The 22,823-nt window shown below is 38.2% G+C and overlaps 1 protein-coding gene across 2 annotated transcripts; it reads right to left on the bottom strand.

Annotated features, from left to right (window-relative positions):
• Positions 1–1,498: 1,498 nt before the first annotated feature.
• Positions 1,499–22,422, bottom strand: c1galt1la (core 1 synthase, glycoprotein-N-acetylgalactosamine 3-beta-galactosyltransferase 1, like a). Of its 2 annotated transcripts, none has more exons than XM_061903387.1 (4): positions 12,432–12,600; positions 9,479–9,720; positions 7,998–8,662; positions 1,499–2,657 (listed from the first exon to the last, which is right to left on the bottom strand). In XM_061903387.1, exons 2-4 carry the CDS (start codon positions 9,687–9,689, stop codon positions 2,346–2,348), a joined length of 1,188 nt encoding a protein of 395 aa, XP_061759371.1. In that variant the 5' UTR covers positions 9,690–9,720; positions 12,432–12,600; the 3' UTR covers positions 1,499–2,345. The 2 variants fall into 2 exon arrangements, with proteins under 2 accessions (XP_061759371.1, XP_061759372.1); XM_061903388.1 differs by lacking the exon at positions 12,432–12,600 and adding an exon at positions 22,342–22,422 and having other exon boundaries at positions 1,500–2,657.
• Positions 22,423–22,823: the final 401 nt, after the last annotated feature.

Here is a 22,823-nt window from a genome sequence, read left to right as displayed (position 1 = left end):
AGTGCACTGCACAACTGCGCACACAACAAGGAGACGAAGCAGAAGAACGAGGAAGATTAGGAAATACGCTTGTAACTGTCATGATCCGCGGCTCGGATCATATCATATTCCGGTTTTGGTTCTGTTTTGTATCTTGTTTGTTTAGTATTTGACTTCCTTAGTTACTGGTGGCACTTCATGTTTTGCACTTCATGTTTTGTCTGTTGTCATAGTCACGTATTAGTGTCACCTGCCTTGTGTTTTTGACACGAACCTGCCTCCTAATTTTTGTCATTATATAAGCCTGCCTTTTCCGTAACTCATTCTCGCAGTCTAGTTTGCTGTCCAATGCAACAGGTGATGTCGCTATCCCCGATTGTGGTAAAACTCTTTTTGTACTGGTTAGCTTCCACGCTATTCCTTTGTTTGTTTCCCTAGCTCACATGCTAGCGCCTTTTGTTCCTTTTAGTTCCCATGCTGGTTTTGTTGGTTTCTTCTCTAGTGCCTTGTGCAAGTGTTTTTGTTCCTAGTCTGGTTTATAATATAAATAAATCATAATTTCTTACCTTCACGCTGTCCATTCCGCCTGCATCAACGAGAGAACACAACCGCATAGCCACAATGCCAGCCAAGCGTCACAGTAAGTTCCAAGCCGCAGCTGCGATTGGACCAGGATAGCCTCCAGGAAGAAGTAGTGGACTACCAAGTGCTTGGCAGTGAATATCTTCCTCAGGAAACAAAGATTGACCAGTTTTGGGCCATGCTAGGGAGAAATGGAAGATTCCAGACTCTGGTGCATTTGATGAAAGCACATTTGTGCGTGCCACGCAGCAATGCATCATCAGAGAGGGTGTTCAGCATGGTTAGAAAAATAGTGACTGAGAATAGAACAAGGATGGACAATTCAACCCTTAACTCAACAATGAGTAGATGAGAGTTATGTGCGTGTATATGTGTAAATAAATGAACACTGAAATTCAAGTATTTATTATATATGTATATATATATATATATATATATATATATATATATATATATATATATAATAAAATGAATATATACACATATAGCCAGAATTCACTGAAAGTCAAGTATATATATATATATATATATATATATATATACATATATATATATATATATATATATATATATATATATATATATATATGTATATGAAATACTTGACTTGGTGAATTCAAGCTGTAAATATACTCCTTCCCTCTTAACCACGCCTCCAACCAACCACGCCCCGCCCCAACGGTTTGCTGCTATGCAGGTGAAACAAACCATTTTGCATTTTTGACAGGTGTGTACGTAATCTAAGAAATGTTTAATTTGATTCAAGCAGGCTTGTTATTAAAGTTTTATGGCTATATTTATTTTATATTAACATTTAGCATATCTTGTTTTAAAAAAAAATTAAATTACATATCTGAATTGCAGGGGAAAAAAAATCTTCAAACATTACTAAACACCAATGCCACCCCCCTTCCCCCCTCCCTACCTGGGTCCTCGTTACAACATCCATAAAATTTACATGTTGACATCATGATAGAACTAAATAAGACATTCTCTAAACCAGGGATGTCAAACTCATTTTAGATTGGGGGCCACATGGAGAAAAATCTACTCCCAAGGGGGCCGGACTCGTAAATCACGGCACGATAACTTAAAAATAAACAAAACTTCAGATTGTTTTCTTTGTTTGAAAATAGAACAGGCACATTCTGAAAATGTACAAATCATAGTGTTGTTGTTTTTTTTACACCATCAATGTTTATTTATGTAGCCCTACATCACAAGTGTATCAAAGTACTGCACAAGCCATATCGACATCCTCAGTTCAGATCCCACACATACATGTTGGGGTTGATAGTGTTCTATCTTTATTTGTCCTTATTTATACTTTCTGCATACATGATGTGATAATGTTCATCAGTCAACTCATTGGTGTTGATTTATAATTTATCAAGATAAAAAAAATATCAAAATAAAATTACAGGATGTTATATATGTAGTTTGCTCATTTTCCTCGACTGGTGCACTAACATCATGTGGTTTATTTTTTTTTAAATATGTAGTATAATCTACAATGATGCAAATAATTGCTATTGCGACATCTAGTGGACACATTTAGAACAGCAGTTTCTCTCATTAAAAAAAATGTTGGCTCATTTTTTTACTTAGCAAACTCATCCTGTGCCCCTGCTCTAACCATTTAACCTAGTGTACAATTTCTAGGTGAGCTACCAGACAGGAACCTTAAGACTGGATTGTGTCAAAATCTCAAAATGCAGCCCACTGTCCGCAGACTTGTCTCAAGTAGGTGGAATTGCATTTGCTCAAATATCAAATAAATGCATTCATAGGCCATGCAGTGTAGCTGCGGTCCTGTTTCCTGTTAGAAGTGACTTTGGTTCCTTTTCCCCCATTTCTGCACCGGTTTGGTTGGCACTCAAAGGAAAGTTCCCGTTCACGTGTGTTCCATTTATCCCTCCTCGGAGTGACTGAACTACAGCGGTCACTGTTGTGCGAGAGAGTGAGTGTACGTAGGGTCGATAGCGTGGCTTGTAGCCATATGCTCTCAAGTGGTAGGTGTAGTACTCAAGGGTGTACATCAGCTCTGCTGGCACATAATGAAATGACACGGCCAGGTCGGAGCAGCATTGTGGACCCTGAGGAAGAAGAATGGAAGAAGAATGTAAGTATAGTGGTACCTCGGCTTATGAGTGCCAGGAGGCAATAGCTTCATGGACGATGGATAATTTACCATGTCCGCGTGTTTGTTTTCTTACTCTCTAGCGTTCAACCAGGCTGCCAGAGGGTTCACTCTGTGCACCCCTCTCAGCACCTGAGCGTGCTTATTCAATAGCAGAATTAAATAATTATTTTGTCAGCCATTCATAATCTATGCCTCTGTGACAGAACTTCGTTAGTCACTAGTAAGAAGCAAGATTAAGAAACAAAAACGAGGTCAAAAATAATGACCGCAAAGCGAAATTTGTGTGGGAATATTTCGACTTCAAACGGATAAGAAAAATGAACCCATGACTGTGTGTGTTCCCTGCGGGTACTCCGGCTTCCTCTCACCTCCAAAGACATGCACCTGGGGATAGGTTGATTGGCAACACAAAATTGTCCCTCGTGTGTGACTGTGACGAGGTGGCGACTTGTCCAGGGTTAGCCCACCTTCCGCCCAAATGCAGCTGAGATAGGCTCTATCACCCCCCGCTACTCCGAAAGAGAGTGGTAGAAAATGGATGGATGGATATCATTAAAGTATATATATATATATATATATATATATATATATATATATATATATATATATATATATATATATATATATATATATATATACATAAATTGCTAGAAATAGCCAATTCGCTCAATTTACCTTTAATAAATAAATATATATATATATATATATATATATATATATATATATTTTTTTTTTTTTTTTTTTTTGCAAAAAGTTCTATTTTGGTTTCATTTGACCGCGTGACATTCTCCCAATCCGCTGCTGTATCCTCCATTTTGGTATAAACTCAACTCGTCGTGTTTGGAGGAAGAAGAATACTGAGTTGCATCCCAAGAACACCACACCTACTGTGAAGCATGGGGGTGGAAACATCATGCTTTGGGGCTGTTTTTCTGCTAAGGGGACAGGACGATTGATCCGTGTTAAGGAAAGAATGAATGGGGCCATGTATCGTGAGATTTTGAGCCAAAACCTCCTTCCATCAGTGAGAGCTTTGAATGGTTGACCAAATAATTATTTTCCGCCATAATTTACAAATAATTTCTTTAAAATACCTACAAAGTGAATTCCTGAATTTTTTTTTCACACTCTGTCTCTCACAGTTGAAGTGTACCTATGATGAAAATTACAGACCTCTGTCATCATTTTAAGTGGGAGAACTTGCACAATCGGTGGCTGACTAAACACTTTTTTGCCCCAATGTATATAAATAAATATATATATATATATATATATATATATATATATATATATATATATATATATATATATATATATATATATATATATATATATATATATATATATATATATATATATATATATAAGTAAGTTTTTTCTTATTGAAAAGCATGTTACACATTTAAGTTTTAGGGGGTGAAGCACAGACCAAATGACTTTTAGTTTCAATTAATTGAGGGGAGAAACACTAATTTGGGGATTTAGTACTTTGCACTTGATGATCTATGACAGAACCAATTGAATTTGTAAGCAAAAGTACCAAATACAGAGTCGTCACAAACAAAAAAGTATAACCAGAGGTTGGTTCGCTGATCAGATCGCGGGTACAGGCGTCCAAAATCAGTTTCCACCTTCGGTTGGTGGGGCTCTCCCTTAGAGATAAGATGAGAAGCTCTGTTATTCGGGAGGAGCTCAGAGTAAAGTCACTGTTCCTCCACATTGATAGGAGCCAGTGGAGGTGGTTCTGCCCGGACCCCTCCCTGGGGAGGTGTTTAGGGTACATCCGGCCAGTAGGAGAGCACGGCGAAAACCCAGGACACGTTGGGGAAACTATATCTCCCAGCTTGCTTGGGAACGCCTCTAGATCTCCGGGGAAGAGCAAAATGGCTGAGGAGAGGGAAGACTGGACTGCTGCCAAAGCGACCCCACCCCAAAAGTGCCGCAAACTGGTGTTTTTTTCGAAAATGTCTCATCAGCTCCGGGTATAAATTGAATGTCAAATTTGACCAACTTCTTGGTTTATGGCCACAATCTTCTACTAGACAAGTGAGAAGCATGCATTATAATTTTGAACTACAGTTACTTTCACCAGCTGAGTGGCGATGCAGCAGCTCACCAGCTAACTACCCCTATGTGCTCACCACTGAAAATAGTCTGTCTGTATTAGCGCTTATAATACCAATATCTCTAATGCTTGGTAAATATTCAGGTCACGAGATGGAAATGCATCAGCACTGCAGGACAGAGGATAGTGTGTCTGCCTCACAATAAGAAGGTCTTGGGTTTGATCCCGGGCTTGGGGTCTGTCTGTGTGGAGTTTGCATGTTTTCCCCGTGACTGCGTGGGTTCTCTCCGGGTACTACGGCTTCCTCCCACCTCCAAAGACATGCACCTGGGGATAGGTTAATTAGCAACACTAAATTGGCCCTAGTGTGTGAATGTGAGTGTGAATGGTGTCTGTCTATCTGTGTTTGGCCCTGCGATCAGAAGGCTACTTGTCCAGGGTGTACGCTGCCTTCCACCCGAATGCAACTGGGATAGGCTTCAGCCACCCCGTGACCCCGACAGGGACAAGCGGTAGAAAAATGGATGGATGGATAGAGATGTTTATAAGTATACTGTATGTTGACCACTAATGTTGTTGTGTTTTTACAATAAAAGAATGATTTTTCCTAAAATAGTCTGTTACATTTTCATTCCAATTTCCAATTATTTCCCAGGTGTAGAACACATTGGCAGTTATTAACAATGCCTCTGAGCCAAACAGGACTTATTAGTTCTTAATTTTTCAAAGAGCATAACCAAATGTTGGATTAATATTTTGTTTTTTGTTTTTTCTGCGAATAAATTCAGCCCTAAACAAAAATACCAAACATTTGTATTTTTTTAACCATATAAAGGCTTTTTGATCAAATTATGTCAAAGATTTCAATTAGTAAACATTTGCATAATATTAGTTTTACTAATTTAAACTTGTGACATAATCTGATCAAAACGCATTCAAAACAAAAAACATTACATATTTGATATTCCTGACCAATTTTTGCAAAAAAAAGGTTAAAAAGAAAATGTATATAAATCCAAAATGTTTTTACAAATTTCAAAACTTTAATGGCTTGTATGTCCTTTTTTGGCTTTAAAGAATAATTACAATTGAATGTCCCTCAAAATATTCATTTAAAAAATAATTATTTATTTTGAATAATTAATTCAAAATAATCCTTGAAATAATAATTGTCTGACAGAGCATTATGCGCTGTTTTTTTCATCCATTATATTTGTTCTCAAAATACAAAATATACAATTAATATAATTTTATTGTCACTTCACACCAACGGACTTCACTTAAAATTACGATTTCATTATTAAAAGTCAGCCAGTATTTATCTTTTCTTCTTTTCTCTCTGACAGGCGGGGTATAATGAACTGGCTAAACTAATGTTGACAGGATTAGAAATGGTCTCTGTCTCATAAGAATTGCAAATGTATTTTGCTTGCATCACAAACAACAAATTGACCAATTATCTTATTGTTGACAGGGAATTGTCTCAGCTGCAATCATCTACTTTAAAATGAGCTTGTCTCTATTTCAATGTCTGAGCTGAATGGTGCAGGGTCAGATGCAGAATTTAAATGTGTCAGTTATTAACATATTCATTTAGTGTAGATGTGGGTGGGTTATTTTATATATATATATATATATATATATATATATATATATATATATATATATATATATATATATATATATATATACATATATATATGTGTGTGTGTGTATTTACATGTATGTATATATATATACTGTAAATATGACTCATTCGGGTCTAAAGTACAACTTTAGCGTACATTTCCAAATAAAGACTACATCTGTTTTTTAAAGTACAGACACCCACTAATGATATTAAGGGATTCACGCTCCTACAAGAACCCTAACCTGACATGGCCTGTTCCAATAGTGCTAATCCCCACCCTGGTTGTCTTTCTGATTAAGTACTGAATAAACAACGTGATGGAACTCAACTTTAAACATTCTTAATGTGAATTAGCCACAAATTGTACAGTTCTTAAAATAAATACATCCCCTGAATTACGGCCCGAATTATTTATAACAGATATAAAATATCAACTTGTTCAGATCTCCTGCTACTCGTTTTAAAGTGGTAATTTTTTTTAAACTTCCAAATAGTGATATGGAAAACTGAGAAAAACCCCTCAATCCGGATGAGACATGCAGACAATATATAATATAGTATATTCGAATAACTGCAAGCTCATTTGTAGCACTGGTTTTAACAGATTTCCAGTACATTAAAAGGTCGTACTATGCTTATTACGAAAACCTAAGTAGTTCCAAATGCCATATCTGAAGGTCGCTGGAGGATCTTTGATTTCAAGTTCTGTTAATGCATTAGCCAGGTTACAAGGGGCTGGCTTGGCTTGTAGCTTCTGTCTTGGCTGATTTCAGGTACATTTAAGGCATTAGCCATGTTACAATGAACTAACTGGCATTTAGCTTCGGTCTCAACTGATTTCAAGTACATTAAGGCATTAGCTAGTTTGGCATGTAGCTTTTGTCTCATCAACTCGTGGGACACACCACTTAGTGGGTCTGCTTTGACAATGCAGCCTAAGTATTAAGTACTGTAGTCGACTGCAAATCTTCATTGTCGGAAGTTGGTAAAATTAATGAAGAATTGTAGCTGAGATAGGCGCCAGCGCCTTCCGCGACCCCAAAGGTAATAAGCGGTAGAAAATGGATGGATGGATGGTATTGTTCAATTCAGTGTTACAGAATGGTTCAATATTCATGTATTGATGCACCCCGAGTAGTGATTCTTTATGCCTAAGCACCGGTGCTATTTCTTTTACATGGCACTCTTACATGCTTTTGCCACTAAAAAGCATTAAATAAGCTGATTGGGTACCTTCCTGTGAAAATGGGCTTGAGAAACACTTGCTGTTTTCACCAAAATTGCAGGTGATCTGTGCTGTTTCCTGACACGTTGTCACAGTAATTCTGTTTTTGCGGATCATTCTGCATCAATTGAAGCGGTTTAGTTTTGTGACGTCTGTCTTTTTCCCCACACTGCATTGTTTTATTTCGACAAAAGCAGGAAAAAATAGCCCTAAATCTACTAAATATGTACTGCTATGGTACTTTACTGCTGAATCTGCGATGGTACGTTGTATATTATTTTCAAGTCCATGCCCCTCCACTATTTACAGTCCTGTTGAAATAGAGCTTCCCCTTCTAAGCATCAAACAAGAAATATAACAAATACGGACTTGCCTCAATAATCGGGTAGTAGCAATAGTTCCAATACCAGAAGGTTTTGGAGAACTTTCCAGTGAGAAGATGCTCAGGCACAAACGGGTGGAAGGTTTCTCGATGGAAGGTATCTCTGGAGTCGCCAGCAAGAACGCCCATCTTCTCCAAACACTGGCCAAGAGCGACGTCTTCTACAGGGCTAGTGTGCGTGCAAACCTTAGTCCTGAAGCCCTCCACGAATCTTCTGAGGGCCTCTTTACTAAGCACGTACCCTGCGCCTCCACTCATGTAACCCTGTTTGGAAAAAGGCTTAAAGCGCTTGCCAAAATAGATGGGCTCTTCAGGGGTGTGGTTGGACAGAATCCATCGCAGGTTGTCCACCACCACGAAGGTGTCATCATCCGCTTTCAAGAACCAGTCTGCTTGGTCTACATGATGCTCATAGATATAATGGAAGGCGCGGATGGTCTTCCAGTAGAGCTGGTCACGGCCCTCATTCGTGTCCAGGCCAACAGCGGGCAAATCAGGGTCCTTCACAGAGCTCATGGCAACCACTGCATTGCAGTGCCGAGCCCAGGTGGCCCTGACGTGGTGGGCCCGGGTTCGCAGGTTATGTGTCTCCGTCATAACCCAGCAGAGAACTCTGACCTTCTGGTACAATTTGTCTGCCACCCAACTGTCTTCATCTGCAGCAATAAAGCCCACAGTGTGCCAATAGTGTTAGTTTTGATTTTAATACAAAAATTTAATTACACATACATTTAACAGTGCACAACATAAAATCAGCTAATTCTAAAGCCATGTTAGTAGAATCAAAATGTATACTAAAATCAGGAATATTGTCAGTAGGGGTGCAACTGTACAGGTAACCCACGTTACAGTCATACCTCGGTTTTTGTGCCATGGTTTTAAGTTCTGTTTAGGTACTTTTTTTGGGTGCAAAGACAACCACTTTTTTTACCCTCTCAAGCTCCTTTCTTTGTTCTGCAGGTCAGCAAAAACTGCAGTCTGCAGCAGAAAATATATTACTCGTGTTCTGAATACTATAAGACTTTTATTTCAAGTTAACAGTTAATAAACAACACTTTGGAATGGTAAATAGCCTCTTAATCATGATTACCTGTATACATCAGTAATTCTCATTGGTGGTTTGACAAACGGCAAGTAGTGACTCAAATTGTGTTTATTTAATGGAAATGCATTTAGAGTTTAGTTTGAAATAGAGGAAGTATAAAACAGTGTGTGCCAACACAAAAAACTAGTTTAATGAACATTTTGGGGAGAAAAGGTTTTTTTTATGCTCAACAACAAAAAGCGGATGTATATTTTTTTAGTACATGCCATATCTGAAGAGTTGAATGAAAGCAAACACAGAGGCTAAAAGTGTGATTCAAACATATTTAGGTATAACATTGTATTTTTTCTTCTAATTAACTTAAACCGAACAGTGTGGTATTTTACCAAGTACTGTTGCATCCCTAATCGCCATTGTTGTAGCTCACCTTCATGGTAAATCGGGGTCCGGTTTATGAGAGTGCCTTCTTTCCTCCTCCAGTTGGTGGGTTTCAGATGTACCACCATGTCTTTATCTTGTCCCTCAGACAGCATTGGGTAGCTCTTTTCCAACCACAGCTGGTGCAGAGTCAAATAGAAGCTGAGGGCCCCCACCAAGAATCCCAGTGAGAAAGCCCAAAAGGAAGTGGGACTCTTCATTGTGACAACTGTCTCTGGGGCTACAGCATGCCTGTATAGAAATAGACAGTCAGGTTGTGTACCTCCTTGAAGTTGGCGCCCCACCCAAAGCTATGGTAAAATAGTCATAACGGTTTGTGTTGTTGAAAGGTTAACGTCAAAGTACCAATGATTGTCACACACACACTAGGTGTGGGGAAATTTGTCCATCCCCTGATCAACCACTGGAAAGTGAAGGAAGTAGTGGGCAGCAGCGGTGCCGCGCCCGGGAAACATTAATGGTGATTCAACCCCCAATTCCAACCCTTTTGTGTAATTTTATTTATATCATTATTAAAGATTACTTCATAGGTCAATCTGAGTGGAACCAGCGCCCCATTCGCGCCAAACTAAACCCAAATAGTCTCAATGGTTAGTGCCACGTTAGTGCTTGTTTGTGCAATTGGAATTAGATTGTGCTGCCATTCCTTTTGAGGTGTCTGTAAAATGATTAAGGGTTTTATTGACCCTTCAACAGTTTTAGGTTGACAAGATGACTTATTAAGGAAGATGAAAAACACTGCATGTGAATTCCGATTTTTTTGTGAAAAAATGTAAATCCAAGACCTCAGCTGATTGTAGCAGAATTGATATGGAAATTATAAAAAAGATTATTGAAGACATTTCAGAACCTTTAATATACAGTATATCAGCAACCTATCATTTCAAACTGGCAAATTTCCAGATAAATTTAAAATAGCAAAAGTTCTACACATTTTTAAGACTGGAGACAAACACACGTGTACAAACTACAGACCTGTTTCTCTACTTCCACAATTTCAAAAATTATAGAAAAACTGTTTAATAACAGATTGGACGAATTCATAAATAAAAATGAAACTCTCACAGACAACCAATATGGATACAGAGCCAACAGCTCAACATCAATGGCATTAATCCAAATAACGGAAGATATTGCAAAAGCAATAGATGGTTAACAGTGTGCAGTGGCTGTGTTTATGGATTTAACACAATCATTTGACACAATCAAGCACAGTTTCTTTATAAACTAATTGGAAAAGTATGGCATCAGAGGGTTGGTCTTGAACTGGGTAAGAAGCTACTTAACCAAGAGAAAGCAATACGTAAATATAGGATTACACACGTCTACAGAGCTGAACATATCATGTGGCGTACCTCAGGGATCTATACTTGGACCAAAATGTTTCAATCTTTAAATAAATGACATTTGTAAAGTTACAAAGGACTCAAGGTTAGTACTATTTCCAGAGGACACTACTGTGTTTTGTTCAGGACAGAACATACAAAAGCTAGTACAAATAATAACAGAAAAAATTGACAAATTAAAAAGATGGTTTGACCAAAACAGACTATCTTTGAATCTCGGTAAAACTAAGATTCCGTAACAGTAGAAGAGAAAGTCAAACACAAATACAAATAGACGGAGTAGACATTGAACGGGTAAAAGAAAACACGTGTTTAGGTGTAACAATAGATTACAAAATTAACTGGAAACCTCATGTAAATAATATACAACATAAAGTAGCAAGAAACATGTCAATAATTGATAAAGCAAAATATGTTCTGGAACAACAATCTCTTCATATTCTCTACTGCTCGCTAGTGTTACCATATCTATGAGTTATTGTGCAGAAATATGGGGAAATAACTACCAATCTGTGCTTCGTTCTCTAACGGTGTTACAAAATTGATCAAGTAGAATAATACATAATGTTGAATATAGAGAACATACAAACCATTTATTTATTGAATCAGAAATATTCAACAATTTGATGCATTTGCAAACAGCTAAAATGATGCACAAAGCAAACTATAACCTGCTACGAAATAATGTACAACAATTCTTATCAACAAAAGAGGAGAAATATAATCTTAGATGAAAATCTATTTTAAAACATTTTTATGCGCATACAACACTTAAAACCTTTAGTGTATCCGTAAGTGGAATTAATTCATGGAATGGATTAAGCAAATAAATCAAACAAAGCACCAATATGATTAAGTTTAAGAGATTGTTTAGAAGAATAATTATGATGAACATATTGAACCCTTACCTTTTTTAATGATTATTTATTTATTTAACATCAATCAATCAATTTCCTACCGCTTCTCCCGTTCGGGGTCGCGGGCGGGGGGTGCGGGGTGCTGGAGCCTATCTCAGCTGCATTTGGGCATATGTGTTTGCTTATTATGGTATAATATATATCCATTCATCCATCCATTTCTACCGCTTGTCTCTTTAGGGGTCCCTGCTATCTCAGCTGTATAATATATATTTATCCTTTATTTATTCTCTGTTTTGTTAAAAAACAGCTGAACAAGGAAATGGGATAAAATTGCGATGATATGAAGAGGGGTAGGCTTAAATAAGCTCTGCTTCTTCCTACTCCTTTTCTCCGTGCTGTAATGAAACAACTGGCTATATGTGGAAATAAACTGAACTGAACATAACATATATTTAAGACCATGTTACAGAGTCTAAGTAGATAAGTGAAAACACAATTTTAAATCTTGTTGGAATAAACCATATCTGATCTGAAACCGTTAAGCCATGACTGGCGATCGAGCATTAATTGTTTATCTTTTCATTGCAGTAGCTGCGCAAAATATATTTGTGTCTCTGACATTCCTCTTTAGAAATACTTTTTTTTTAAAAACGATAAAACATTATAGGCTTATTTTACTACCATTACAAACGAGGTATCTGTAATGGCTGTAAATTCCTTAGTGTGCATGTTTTACCTGTGTTGGGTGGCACGTAACGGCTCGCCCGCAGTCTACTTTTCCAAAAAAAATTCCTTTACTATTTAACAAAATATGTGTATATTTGGTCTCTATCGTCCGTTTGTGGATTATAGAATCCAGTGTGCTTTGAATTGAAGCGATACTTATTCTCTATAGCAGCGTTTCATTCTCTGCAGTACTGCAAACGGTGCGTTCAAAAATCTCGCAACTCTAATTATTTAGGAAATATTAAACACAAATTCAGCCTACTCAATATTTTTATTTTAATAATATCCATATTTTCTCAAAAAAGTTTAATAACTTTTCGTATATATTTGTATTTCATTTTTGGTTACTCTGTATAGCTTTAAAAACGGATAATGTAAGCACCAAAGTGGATATTTCCTACTTTACCAGTAGTACGGGAATGCAGCATGAAATCAGGAAATGTGACCTAATGCTTAGATTTACATGACGTCACATCCTGCTCACGTCTGTAGAAAAGCCACACAAATCACACGATTCCTTCAGCCATTACTCGGCGGATCTAACTAAAAGAAACCAAATGTTAGCATAGTAGTTAAGTTATTACCGGCACACGCAGCGATCATAAATGAAGCTTTCAGCACATACGCAATTTTGTTGATGTATTTATATTTTGATAGAGACGGGGGAAACACGTAAACGGCGCATGCAACAACAACAAACATAAATGTAGACATGAAGTTAAATCATTAAATGCAACCATATGCTTAAAACGATTCATATTTGTATTTATAATGTTGATACCAATTTCCTTGACCCAGCCACAAACAAAGAAGTTGTAGACCTCCATGCTTGTTCCAATTTTTAATCTGTTTTGTTGCGGAGAATGATGTTTGGAGCACAATATGTCTAACTCCACTGACGGATATTCATTGATATCACACGACAAATATTTTTTAGATAAAGTACAGGGGTACATTGCCAAAGTTTTTTTTGTGTTTTTTTCAGTCGTATATGCTTTTTGGGGCAAAATCTGGCCCCATTGCAGCACAACAATATCTTGGCGTGTTTGACCACCAGTTTTTTCATTTCCGGGAAGAAGCCACGTGACTGAATATAATGCATGTTTTGATCCAATTCAACCAGGAAATTAGAATAGAATAGAATAGAGTTTTATTGTCATTATCGCAATGAACAGGTTCAAAGAACAACGAAATTGGAGCAGCTCCTCCTAAGGTGCATATACAATATGGTAGTATAAATTTAAAAATAATAATAAATAAATAAAAAATAAATAAAAAAAAAAAAGATAGAGATGACAGATGTATCTATGTATACATACATAAAACATTATTTCACATTGTAGTCCAAAAAAATAGAAAAACATTTAAACATTACACATGAGGACATGATGGACATATGGACACTCAGTGCCTGTTTAGTGCTACTATGGCTCTTGGGTAAAAGCTATTTTTTAGTCTATTGGTGCTCGCTTTTAGCACCCTGTAGCGTCTGCTTGAGGGTAGCAGTTCCAGGTGGCTGTGCCCGGGGTGGAATGGGTCTTTCAAGATGCTCTGTGCTTTCCTGAGACAGCGGGAGCTGTACAGGTCAGCCAGAGGGGGGGAGGGGGCATCCGATTAACTTCTGGGCGGTCTTTATGACTCTCTGGAGCGCCGTTCTCTCTGCGGCCGTGCAGCTGCTGAACCACACGCAGATGCAGTAGGTCAGGATGCTCTCAATGGAGCACCGGTAGAAGGACACCAGCAGTTCCTGTGAGAGGTGGTTGTTCCTGAGTATTCTCAGGAAGTGCAGTCTCTGGTGTGCCTTCTTGGTGGTAGCCATGGTGTTGGTGCTCCAGGATAGGTCGTTGGCCAGGTGGAGTCCCAGGGAGCGGAAGTCGGAGACCCTCTCCACACAGTCACCACTGATGATCAGGGGCAGGATGTCCGTTTTTTTCCTCCTGAAGTCTATGACCAGCTCCTTGGTCTTGGAGGTGTTCAGGGCCAGGTTGTTGACTTTGCACCAATCCGACAGCTTCTCCACCTCATCCCGATATGCAGCCTCGTCTCCCTCCGAGATGAGCCCCACTACGGCGGTGTCATCCGCAAATTTGATGATGGAGTTGCTGGAGTGGGCAGGTGTGCAGTCGTATGTGTAGATGGAGTAGAGAAGGGGGCTCAGCACGCAGCCTTGTGGAGAGCCGGTACTGAGGTGCAGGCTTGATGACATGTGGCGACCCAACTGCACCCTCTGGGGGCGGTTGGATAAGAAGTCCTTAATCCACATGCAGATGGAGTTCGAGAGACCCAGGTCTGACAGTTTGGACACCAGTCTATCAGGAATAATGGTGTTAAATGCCGAGCTATAATCCACAAAAAGCAGCCGCACGTAGCTTCCCCCCGTCTCCAGGTGACCCAGGGAGGAGTGTAGGGCTGTGGCGATGGCGTCCTCTGTGGACCTGTTGGCTCTGTAGGCAAACTGGTGTGGGTCGAGCTCGGGAGGGAGGACTGAGGTGATATGGGTCCGTATACATCCAATGTGTTTAATATTGCTCGTCGCTTCGTCTTAGTTTGACAGTTTGAATTGATTAATACCATGAATTGATTAACGTGGACCCCGATTTAAACAAGTTGAAAAACGTATTCGGGTGTTACTATTTAGTGGTCAATTGTACGGAATATGTACTGTACTGTGCAATCTACTAATAAAAGTGTCAGTCAATCAATCAATGAAAGAGACTGTGATAAGGTAAAATATTCAAGTGTGGTTCTATTATTGTTGGACGCTAGATGTCACCCTAAACGAAGTCATGAAAATCCCACAAGGGTGTCAAACTTTTTTTTTATTTTTGGGTCACATCGGTTATGGCTGACCTTAGAAATCCGCTTAATTGTTACAGTAAATGTATAAAATGTAACGACCTGCTGAGGTTGATGTTGTGTTTTTGAGTGAGTGATGATCAGAATTCCCATTGTTGTGAACGTACCACGCCTGTAAGGTGATTGGCGAAGAAGGAAGAAGCGTACGTTGTTGCGGAAATGAGGAATGAGAATAGACGTGCATGTGGAAGGAACTATAAGTTGAGCTGTGTTAGTATAGGTTGCTCAATAAAAGTTTAACAAGAGCGTCAGACTTTGTGTGCACTTCTTCTGGAGAGCATCTTCCAGCCTGTGCTAACAGTTCAAATTGGGCATGAAATGCCTCCCAGTCTTCCTTGCCATCGAACCTGGGAGTCGTCATTGAGGGCGGAATTCCCCCATGGTAAGCAGCGTGTGCTGCACCTGTCGACGCTGCCTCTCTACTTCCCCTCTCTTTCTCTCTCTTTGCTGCGAGCTCCTCACGTCCGCTGCAGGCACCTTAAGTCCAACTTCAATGTCCGTCCTCTCTCGTTCAATCTCGACAAAGTCTCGAGGAAACAAGGTGGCTTGTACCTCCCGATGACGTAGCTGGCTGAGCACACAAGCAGCGGCGGTATGCGCAAAGTTTTACTTCCGACACCAATTGTAGCGCCCAGAAGAAGTGCACACAATGCCTGACGCTATTTTTAAACTTATATTGAGCAACCTATACGAACACAGCTCAAATTATCTCTTTCCTCCTACATGCACGTCTATTCTCATTCCCGCCACAACACACGCGTCCTCCTCCTTCGCCAATCATCTTACAGGCCTGGTACGTTCAAAACAATGGGAATTCTCATCATCATTCACTCAAAAACACAATAGTGATGGGATCAGCAGTTCTTTTGACTGTACTGAATCACTAGAATCAGTTCCTTAAATTGATTCGTTCAAAAAATAATTTCACCGAATTACTTCTGCAGCAGCAGTTCTGTGTGCAGGTCGGCGAATCATGAGTCAGTCAGTAGCAGCTTCCCCAGCGGCAGATCTCGCTGTGTGTGTCAGTTCGCGAACGTGAGTGAGTGCAGCGCGAACGTGATTCACATCCTCAGCGACAACCAGTCAGTTCTTGTAGGTTCGTGAAGAAAGCCTGAATCACACAGCTACAGTTCTGTGGGCCAGAGGGCGACAGACGTGAATCGCTCTTTGCAAAAACAAATATTGAATTTAGAAACCCTTAATAAATGCCAACATAAAAACTAAATGTTCTGTGTCAAAGAAAATGTAAACTTAAATATGCAAACAAAAAGAAAATAAAAAAAAATAAATTAAGAGCCAGAAATGCCAACATTAAAACTAAATGTTCTGTAGCCTAAGTTTAAAAATATAACAAAGAAAATATCAACTTAAATGTGCAAACAAAAAGAAAATAAATAGGCTACCTTAAATAAAACAAAACAAATTTCAAACCAAGTGTCAGAAATGCCAACATAAAAACTCCAATTTCTGTAGTTTGCATTTAAAAATATAAAAATGGAAATATCAACTTAAATATGCACAAAAAAATGTATGTGTTGAGATAATGAGGGATAATGTGTGTTTGTTTTCATGTGGCTTGAGTCAACATTAGCCGTTAGCTTGGAGAATGAATGGAGAACGGATGCCAATGGCATGAAACATATCACTCACGGCATGGGGGCAAGCAGAGCAGAGAGCGAGAGCGTTGTTTTTTCACTAAGTGATTCATGTCGTTAATCCGCAGTGAACGAATCGTTTGCTTAGTCCCTCCCCCCGCCCACATGATGAGTAGCTGGCTGCGTCGTTCGCCGACGTTGAGGGTTCAGTGAGTCACAGAATTCGCCAGTTCCACTCATACCGGCATGGTCGCGGCGGAGGTCAACTGAACTGAGAAAGGAACGAATCAGTTCATGAAGTGATTCGGTTCAGTACGTTCACTTGAAAGATTTGTTTGTTCGAACGAATCGTTCACGAACGACACAATACTAGAACAAAACATCAACCTCAGCAGGTTGTTGCAATACTAGATCAGGGGTCGCAAACTCACTTTACCTGGGGGCCACTGGATGCAGAGTCTGGGTGAGGCTGGGCCACAAGAAAAGATTTCCTAAAAAAAAAGTTGCATACTCCTCAGCACGTCCCCGACGTTTCAAATTGTATCCCTTGTGCACCACAACTTTGTCTTTGCAAATAAGACACGTCGGGGTGCCCCTGTGCTCAACAAAGAAATATTGCATCCCCCACTTTTCCTGGAATAATCTTTGCTCATCACTAACCTTTCTCTACATTGCAGGCTTTGAAAAAGACATGTTTGGGGTTGTGGAATATATTTGTATTTAGCCGACGCACGCAGAATAATGTTATTTCCTCAAAGTGTGTTGTTCAGCTTTTCCTCCCTTCAGAAACACGGCGGTCGGCGGATAATAGGGTACCGGGGTAGCGAGCGCAAAAAAGTGATATCCAGCGTCATTTAGTAGTGTTCACCGTGTGAGGCAATGCAAATTAAACAATAAAAAAACAAATAACAATTTGAATTGGTCCATGTTATCGGGGACCGTTATTACTGACGGACAGTTTGTCGCGATGTGACTGCTGCTGGGCACGTAAGAAAACCCTTGTCTCCATGGCAACATCTCTGTCGCTTTCACTCACTTGCCGCTTTTCCACTAACGCAGGGGTAGGCAACTCAGAACATTGAAAGGGCCATTTTCGACCCAAATAACACAACGCTGTCAAGTGCCATTCATATAAAACTCGCGGGAGACCCCTGCTATAGACAGACAGACAGACAGACAGACAGACAGACAGACAGACAGACAGATAGATAGATAGATAGATAGATAGATAGATAGATAGATGGATCAATCTTTATTGATTCCTTCAGGAAAATTAAAATTCCAGCAGCAGTGTACAGAGTTGAGATCAATTTAAAAAGTAAATATCAATGTATTATTGCCTCGTGATATTATTCCACAATTGCCTATGCATTTGATTTTTTATGTACAGATGAATGACCAACTGAAGGGTGACAAGCAGATATTTAAGTGTTTATTTTTAGTTCAACAAAAAAAATGTTTAGAATATATGTTATATGGTGATATTAAAGTAAACAACATGTAATCACAAGCATTTCATGTAATGTTTCAGTCAAAATTGCAAGAACAAATACATTTAGTAAGAATTATGTAGTGCTTTTTTGATACATATTATTTCTAAGGCTTTTGCAGGCCACATAAAATGACGTGGCAGGCCAGATTTGGCCCCTGGGCCTTGAGTTCGACCCCCGTGCCCTACAGGCTTAGTCTTATAGATGAACTACAATGTTATGAATTCTCCAAGTTGAAATTTTAATTTGTATCAATCAATTAATCATTGTTTTTGGCTACAGTTAAGAAAGTACAATGCACATAACTTCAATACTATGTGTAATAATGTGAACACAATGAATGATTAAAGAAAACTACTAAAAAAGTAAATTTTCCATTTAACACAGCAGTACACACAATAGCATGTTTTATTTTAGGAAAACTTCAGAGTTTGTTTTCACAAGACTGTATTTTCTTGCTATAGAAAATGCGAGTTAGTTGGCATTGGCTCAGACAGTTTCCCAATAGCTGCATGGTGACTCAGACAGAACAAGAACAAGGTTATTTGAGTTTCCTGGAAAAGATTGCACAGCGTTGATCTCCATCTCTAGATTAGAGTATCCGATTACTCAGCATTTGTTACGAAATTACTGCTGTTACAACAAACGAATAGCTTTAAGTGACCATAAATGTGCATCCATTGAAGCATTTCGGACAATGACACTTTTTCGGGCAGTTAGTCTTAAATGAAACTAAAAGACATGCTTTTACACTTTGCGAGCAAGCTGGAGTAACAAGAAAAACCACACTTGCAAATGCAAACACCACACAATTAAAGTTTGTGCCATCAAATAAAATGTCTGCCAATCCTATTTAATACTGAACTGATTTATTCTGCAAACTGAATTGAAAAAACAAACTGCAACTGTTTCTTCAGTAGTGGTTATCATATAATATTTTCATTTTCACTGTGTGCCAAGTCACAAATGGATTGAGAATTAATTGTGATCAATTTATAGTTACCACTTGGACATGGATGTCCAATATGCTTTTTCTGCGGCCCGCAGCTCATTTTGTATTGGTCTGCAGCATATTCTAAAAATACAACTACAAAAAATAGAAAGCAAAAGGGTGTAATGTATTGTAAAGTGAGAGGGGACAGTTGAAATGTTTATGCTAACAGAGCTGGCTTTTTTTTTCTTTAACTACAGGATATAGAGTATGTCACATATTAATTGCCCACTGTCCTGTCTTTTATTTACTTACCCCAGCTTGTATGTACTTTTCAGATCCTATTTTTTTTGGATGATGTGGGTTGCAGTACAGGATACACCTGTTTCTTAGCTGCCTTTTGTATACCTTGCATCTACTGTCTACGCTATTTTCATTTTTTAAGTACTTCCACTTATCCCTGTTGTTGTTCCTGCTTTTTGTACTTCACAGAGTAGACCTTGCCTCCTGTGATTTTCGCTTCCCCATTTTATCTACATTTTTTTAGGTCTGCTCTGTTGGTGTTTTGTGTTATTGCTTGTCAGTGCTATTTTAGTTGTGTACAGTATTAGACATGGTAACACTTTAGTATGGGAAATACAATCACTATTAATTAGTTGCTTCTTAACATGTGAATTAGTAACATATTGGCTCTTAATTAGTCATTATTAAGTACTTATTAACACCTTATTCTGCATGGCCTTATTATACAACCAGTAAGCCATTGACCAAGAGTCTTCCCTCAATAACCCCAGAATTATTGCTTATTAGTAACCCGAACCCTCACCCCAACCCTTATATGTTCCCATAGTGTCCAAATAACTCTATATTAAGTCTGTGTTACTTTAATAAGCAACTAATTAATGGTGATCATGTTCCCCATACTTAAGTGTTACCATGATACTAATTTTAGTTGAGGTTGTATGTAACTAAATTACTATTTTTGTATCAAGACTTGAGTTTGTCTCCGCATCCGAGGTTCCTATAAGGGCTTAAACTTTTTACTACATTAAAAATATCAAAATGCCCGGTACATCTTCTCGTTTTTTGTCTATGTGGCCCTCAGTGTAAAAGGTTTAGACAGCACAGCACCAATGATTTTGATCAAGTACCTAATTTACCAAATATTTAACTTATGTTGATTCTGTCGCATAACAACTATATTTTAAGCAATCTAAATAACCATTCTTGTAACCCCATATATCCTGCCTTCAACATATAAGGACCGCATGAAAAAAATCACAGCCTAAATTAAGTATTAAATTATTATGGTTATTACTCAGCAAGTGGGACTTTCATATCCAGCTTGAGAGTAAACACTTCTACCAACAAGACAAGCAGCTTATCTTGACGCTATTTTCAAGTTAACCAACTTTTGGCAGAACAACTTCTTTATCCACATTGGTGAACCTTTGACGCGACGTAGCATCGGCGTTAGCGCAGCACCACACAATTCGAAACAATTCTCAATTCAAAATCTATACTTTTTTAACATTCCTTCATAAAATATATGAAAAGCTCTAATCAATTTCTATGTTATTTTCAAAAAACCCGGTTTTGTTTATTTAAATGCTTCCTGAACATTTAAAAAAAACTCAAGTACAAATAAGGCAACAATAGAAGTTTATATTACTTAAATCTATACAGAAAATATGGGTATCTACATCAACAATAATATTTGCCTGATTGGCTGGAAAGAACAGATTGAAAAATAAATAAATAAAACACCCCAAAAAAATGTCATTGATTTTTGATTTTTTGAAATCGATTAAGAATCAATATAAAACAATAATGGTGATTAATCTGAAAATCGATTTTGTTTGACACACATAGTCAACAGTCTGGGCAAAGTGGAGCTCAACTCTCTTGATGGCCTTCATCATTGACATAATTAACATAGCTTTGGCTTGAGTGATGTGGACTCGCAACACGTAACACACAATGCTAACAACACAGAAAGCTAACATCACAGAAGGCTAACACCAAAGCCCTAAGATCATAGCTGCGACTGTTTACCATTTTTTGCAGAACATCTTGTGGCCGTTGTTTTAGCACATTAAAGCCCAGTTTTTTAAATTTGAGGAATTACCGAGGATATGACCAAGTATTTCCATGTCATAGCTGTGTGTTTTAGAGGCTTGGTGAGGGCCAGCAATGACACTTGAAGGATCCTCCAGGCTACCGGTGAGTATGGTAATCTACAGTAGATCACACTCAAAGCTTGGCTGAAAAAAGTGTGAAGGTGACTATATTGGTGTTATTTCCTGTTTAAAACCTCTAAAAAATTTGAAAAACATCAAGGCTTTAATAGGTTTTTGTGTTTTAAGTTTTTTATGTTTTAACTATAAAATATATGTGATTTATTAATAATAATCTTACTTCGTGGAAATGTGTTTATTGCGGTGGTGTACCGTCAAGGCCAGCAAGACCTTCTATGCTGGCCTAACCTAATGACCTAATGATGTTCCATGAATTCTTTTTTTTTTTTTTTCAAAAAGATTCGAATCAGCTAGTTTTTCTCTTCATTTTTTTCGGTTGAATTTTGAATTTTAAAGAGTCGAAATTGAAGATAAACTATGTTTCAAAATTTTATTTTCATTTTTTTTCGTGTTTTCTCCTCTTTTAAACCGTTCAATTAAGTGTTTTTTTCATCATTTATTCTCTACAAAAAATCTTCCGTAGAAGGAAAAAAAATGTACGTCGGAATGACAGACAGAAATACCCTTTTTTTTAATATATATATATATATATATATATATATATTTATTAAAGGTAAATTGAGCGAATTGGCTATTTCTAGCAATTTATTAAAGTGTGTATCAAACTGGTAGCCCTTCGCATTAATCAGTACCCAAGAAGTAGCTCTTGGTTTCAAAAAGGTTGGTGACCCCTGACATACAGTATCTTTGTTCTCCAACCATAGCAACTGAAAAAGTTGAGTGTGAAGTACAGAGTACAGTGCCGAGGAAAATAACCAGACAAAATTAATTAAAATAAAGAAATAATTACCATCATGACTGGATCTGTGGCCGACTTTGTGATGCAGTCTGAGCCTCGCAACGCTAAATGCATAATGGAATCTGGAAGGACAGCTATTGTGTGGGCAAAACTGTTTAAAAAAAACAACCTTTTATACACGGAAATATGGAGAAGCTACTGATAGGGACTGTGACAGAGAAGCAGCTTGAAGGAGACACGTTACAAGTCTGTCCTATAAGAGTGACAGCAAAACCAGAAGCTTGGCAGACCGCATTATAGCTTTCCAAAGTAAATGTACATTCTCACTTTCCAAAACTACTGTGCTGCTAGTGATTTGGGGTGCAATCAAAAGGAATGTATTTTAGAAAACCTTCTGCATCCCCGTGGTGCAATGTAGACATCAGAAAAAGAAAAAAAAAACAATTAAACAGTTAAAATTTAACACAATAAAAATAGGGTATACACTGTAATACAGTGGTTCTCAACCTTTTTTTGGTGATGTACCCCCTGTG

This window comes from Nerophis ophidion, linkage group LG06, assembly GCF_033978795.1.
Source record: "Nerophis ophidion isolate RoL-2023_Sa linkage group LG06, RoL_Noph_v1.0, whole genome shotgun sequence".
In the NCBI taxonomy this organism is placed as follows: Eukaryota; Metazoa; Chordata; class Actinopteri; order Syngnathiformes; family Syngnathidae; genus Nerophis; species Nerophis ophidion.
Note: the sequence above shows the minus strand (reverse complement) of the source record. Positions and strands in the feature narration are given on the sequence as shown.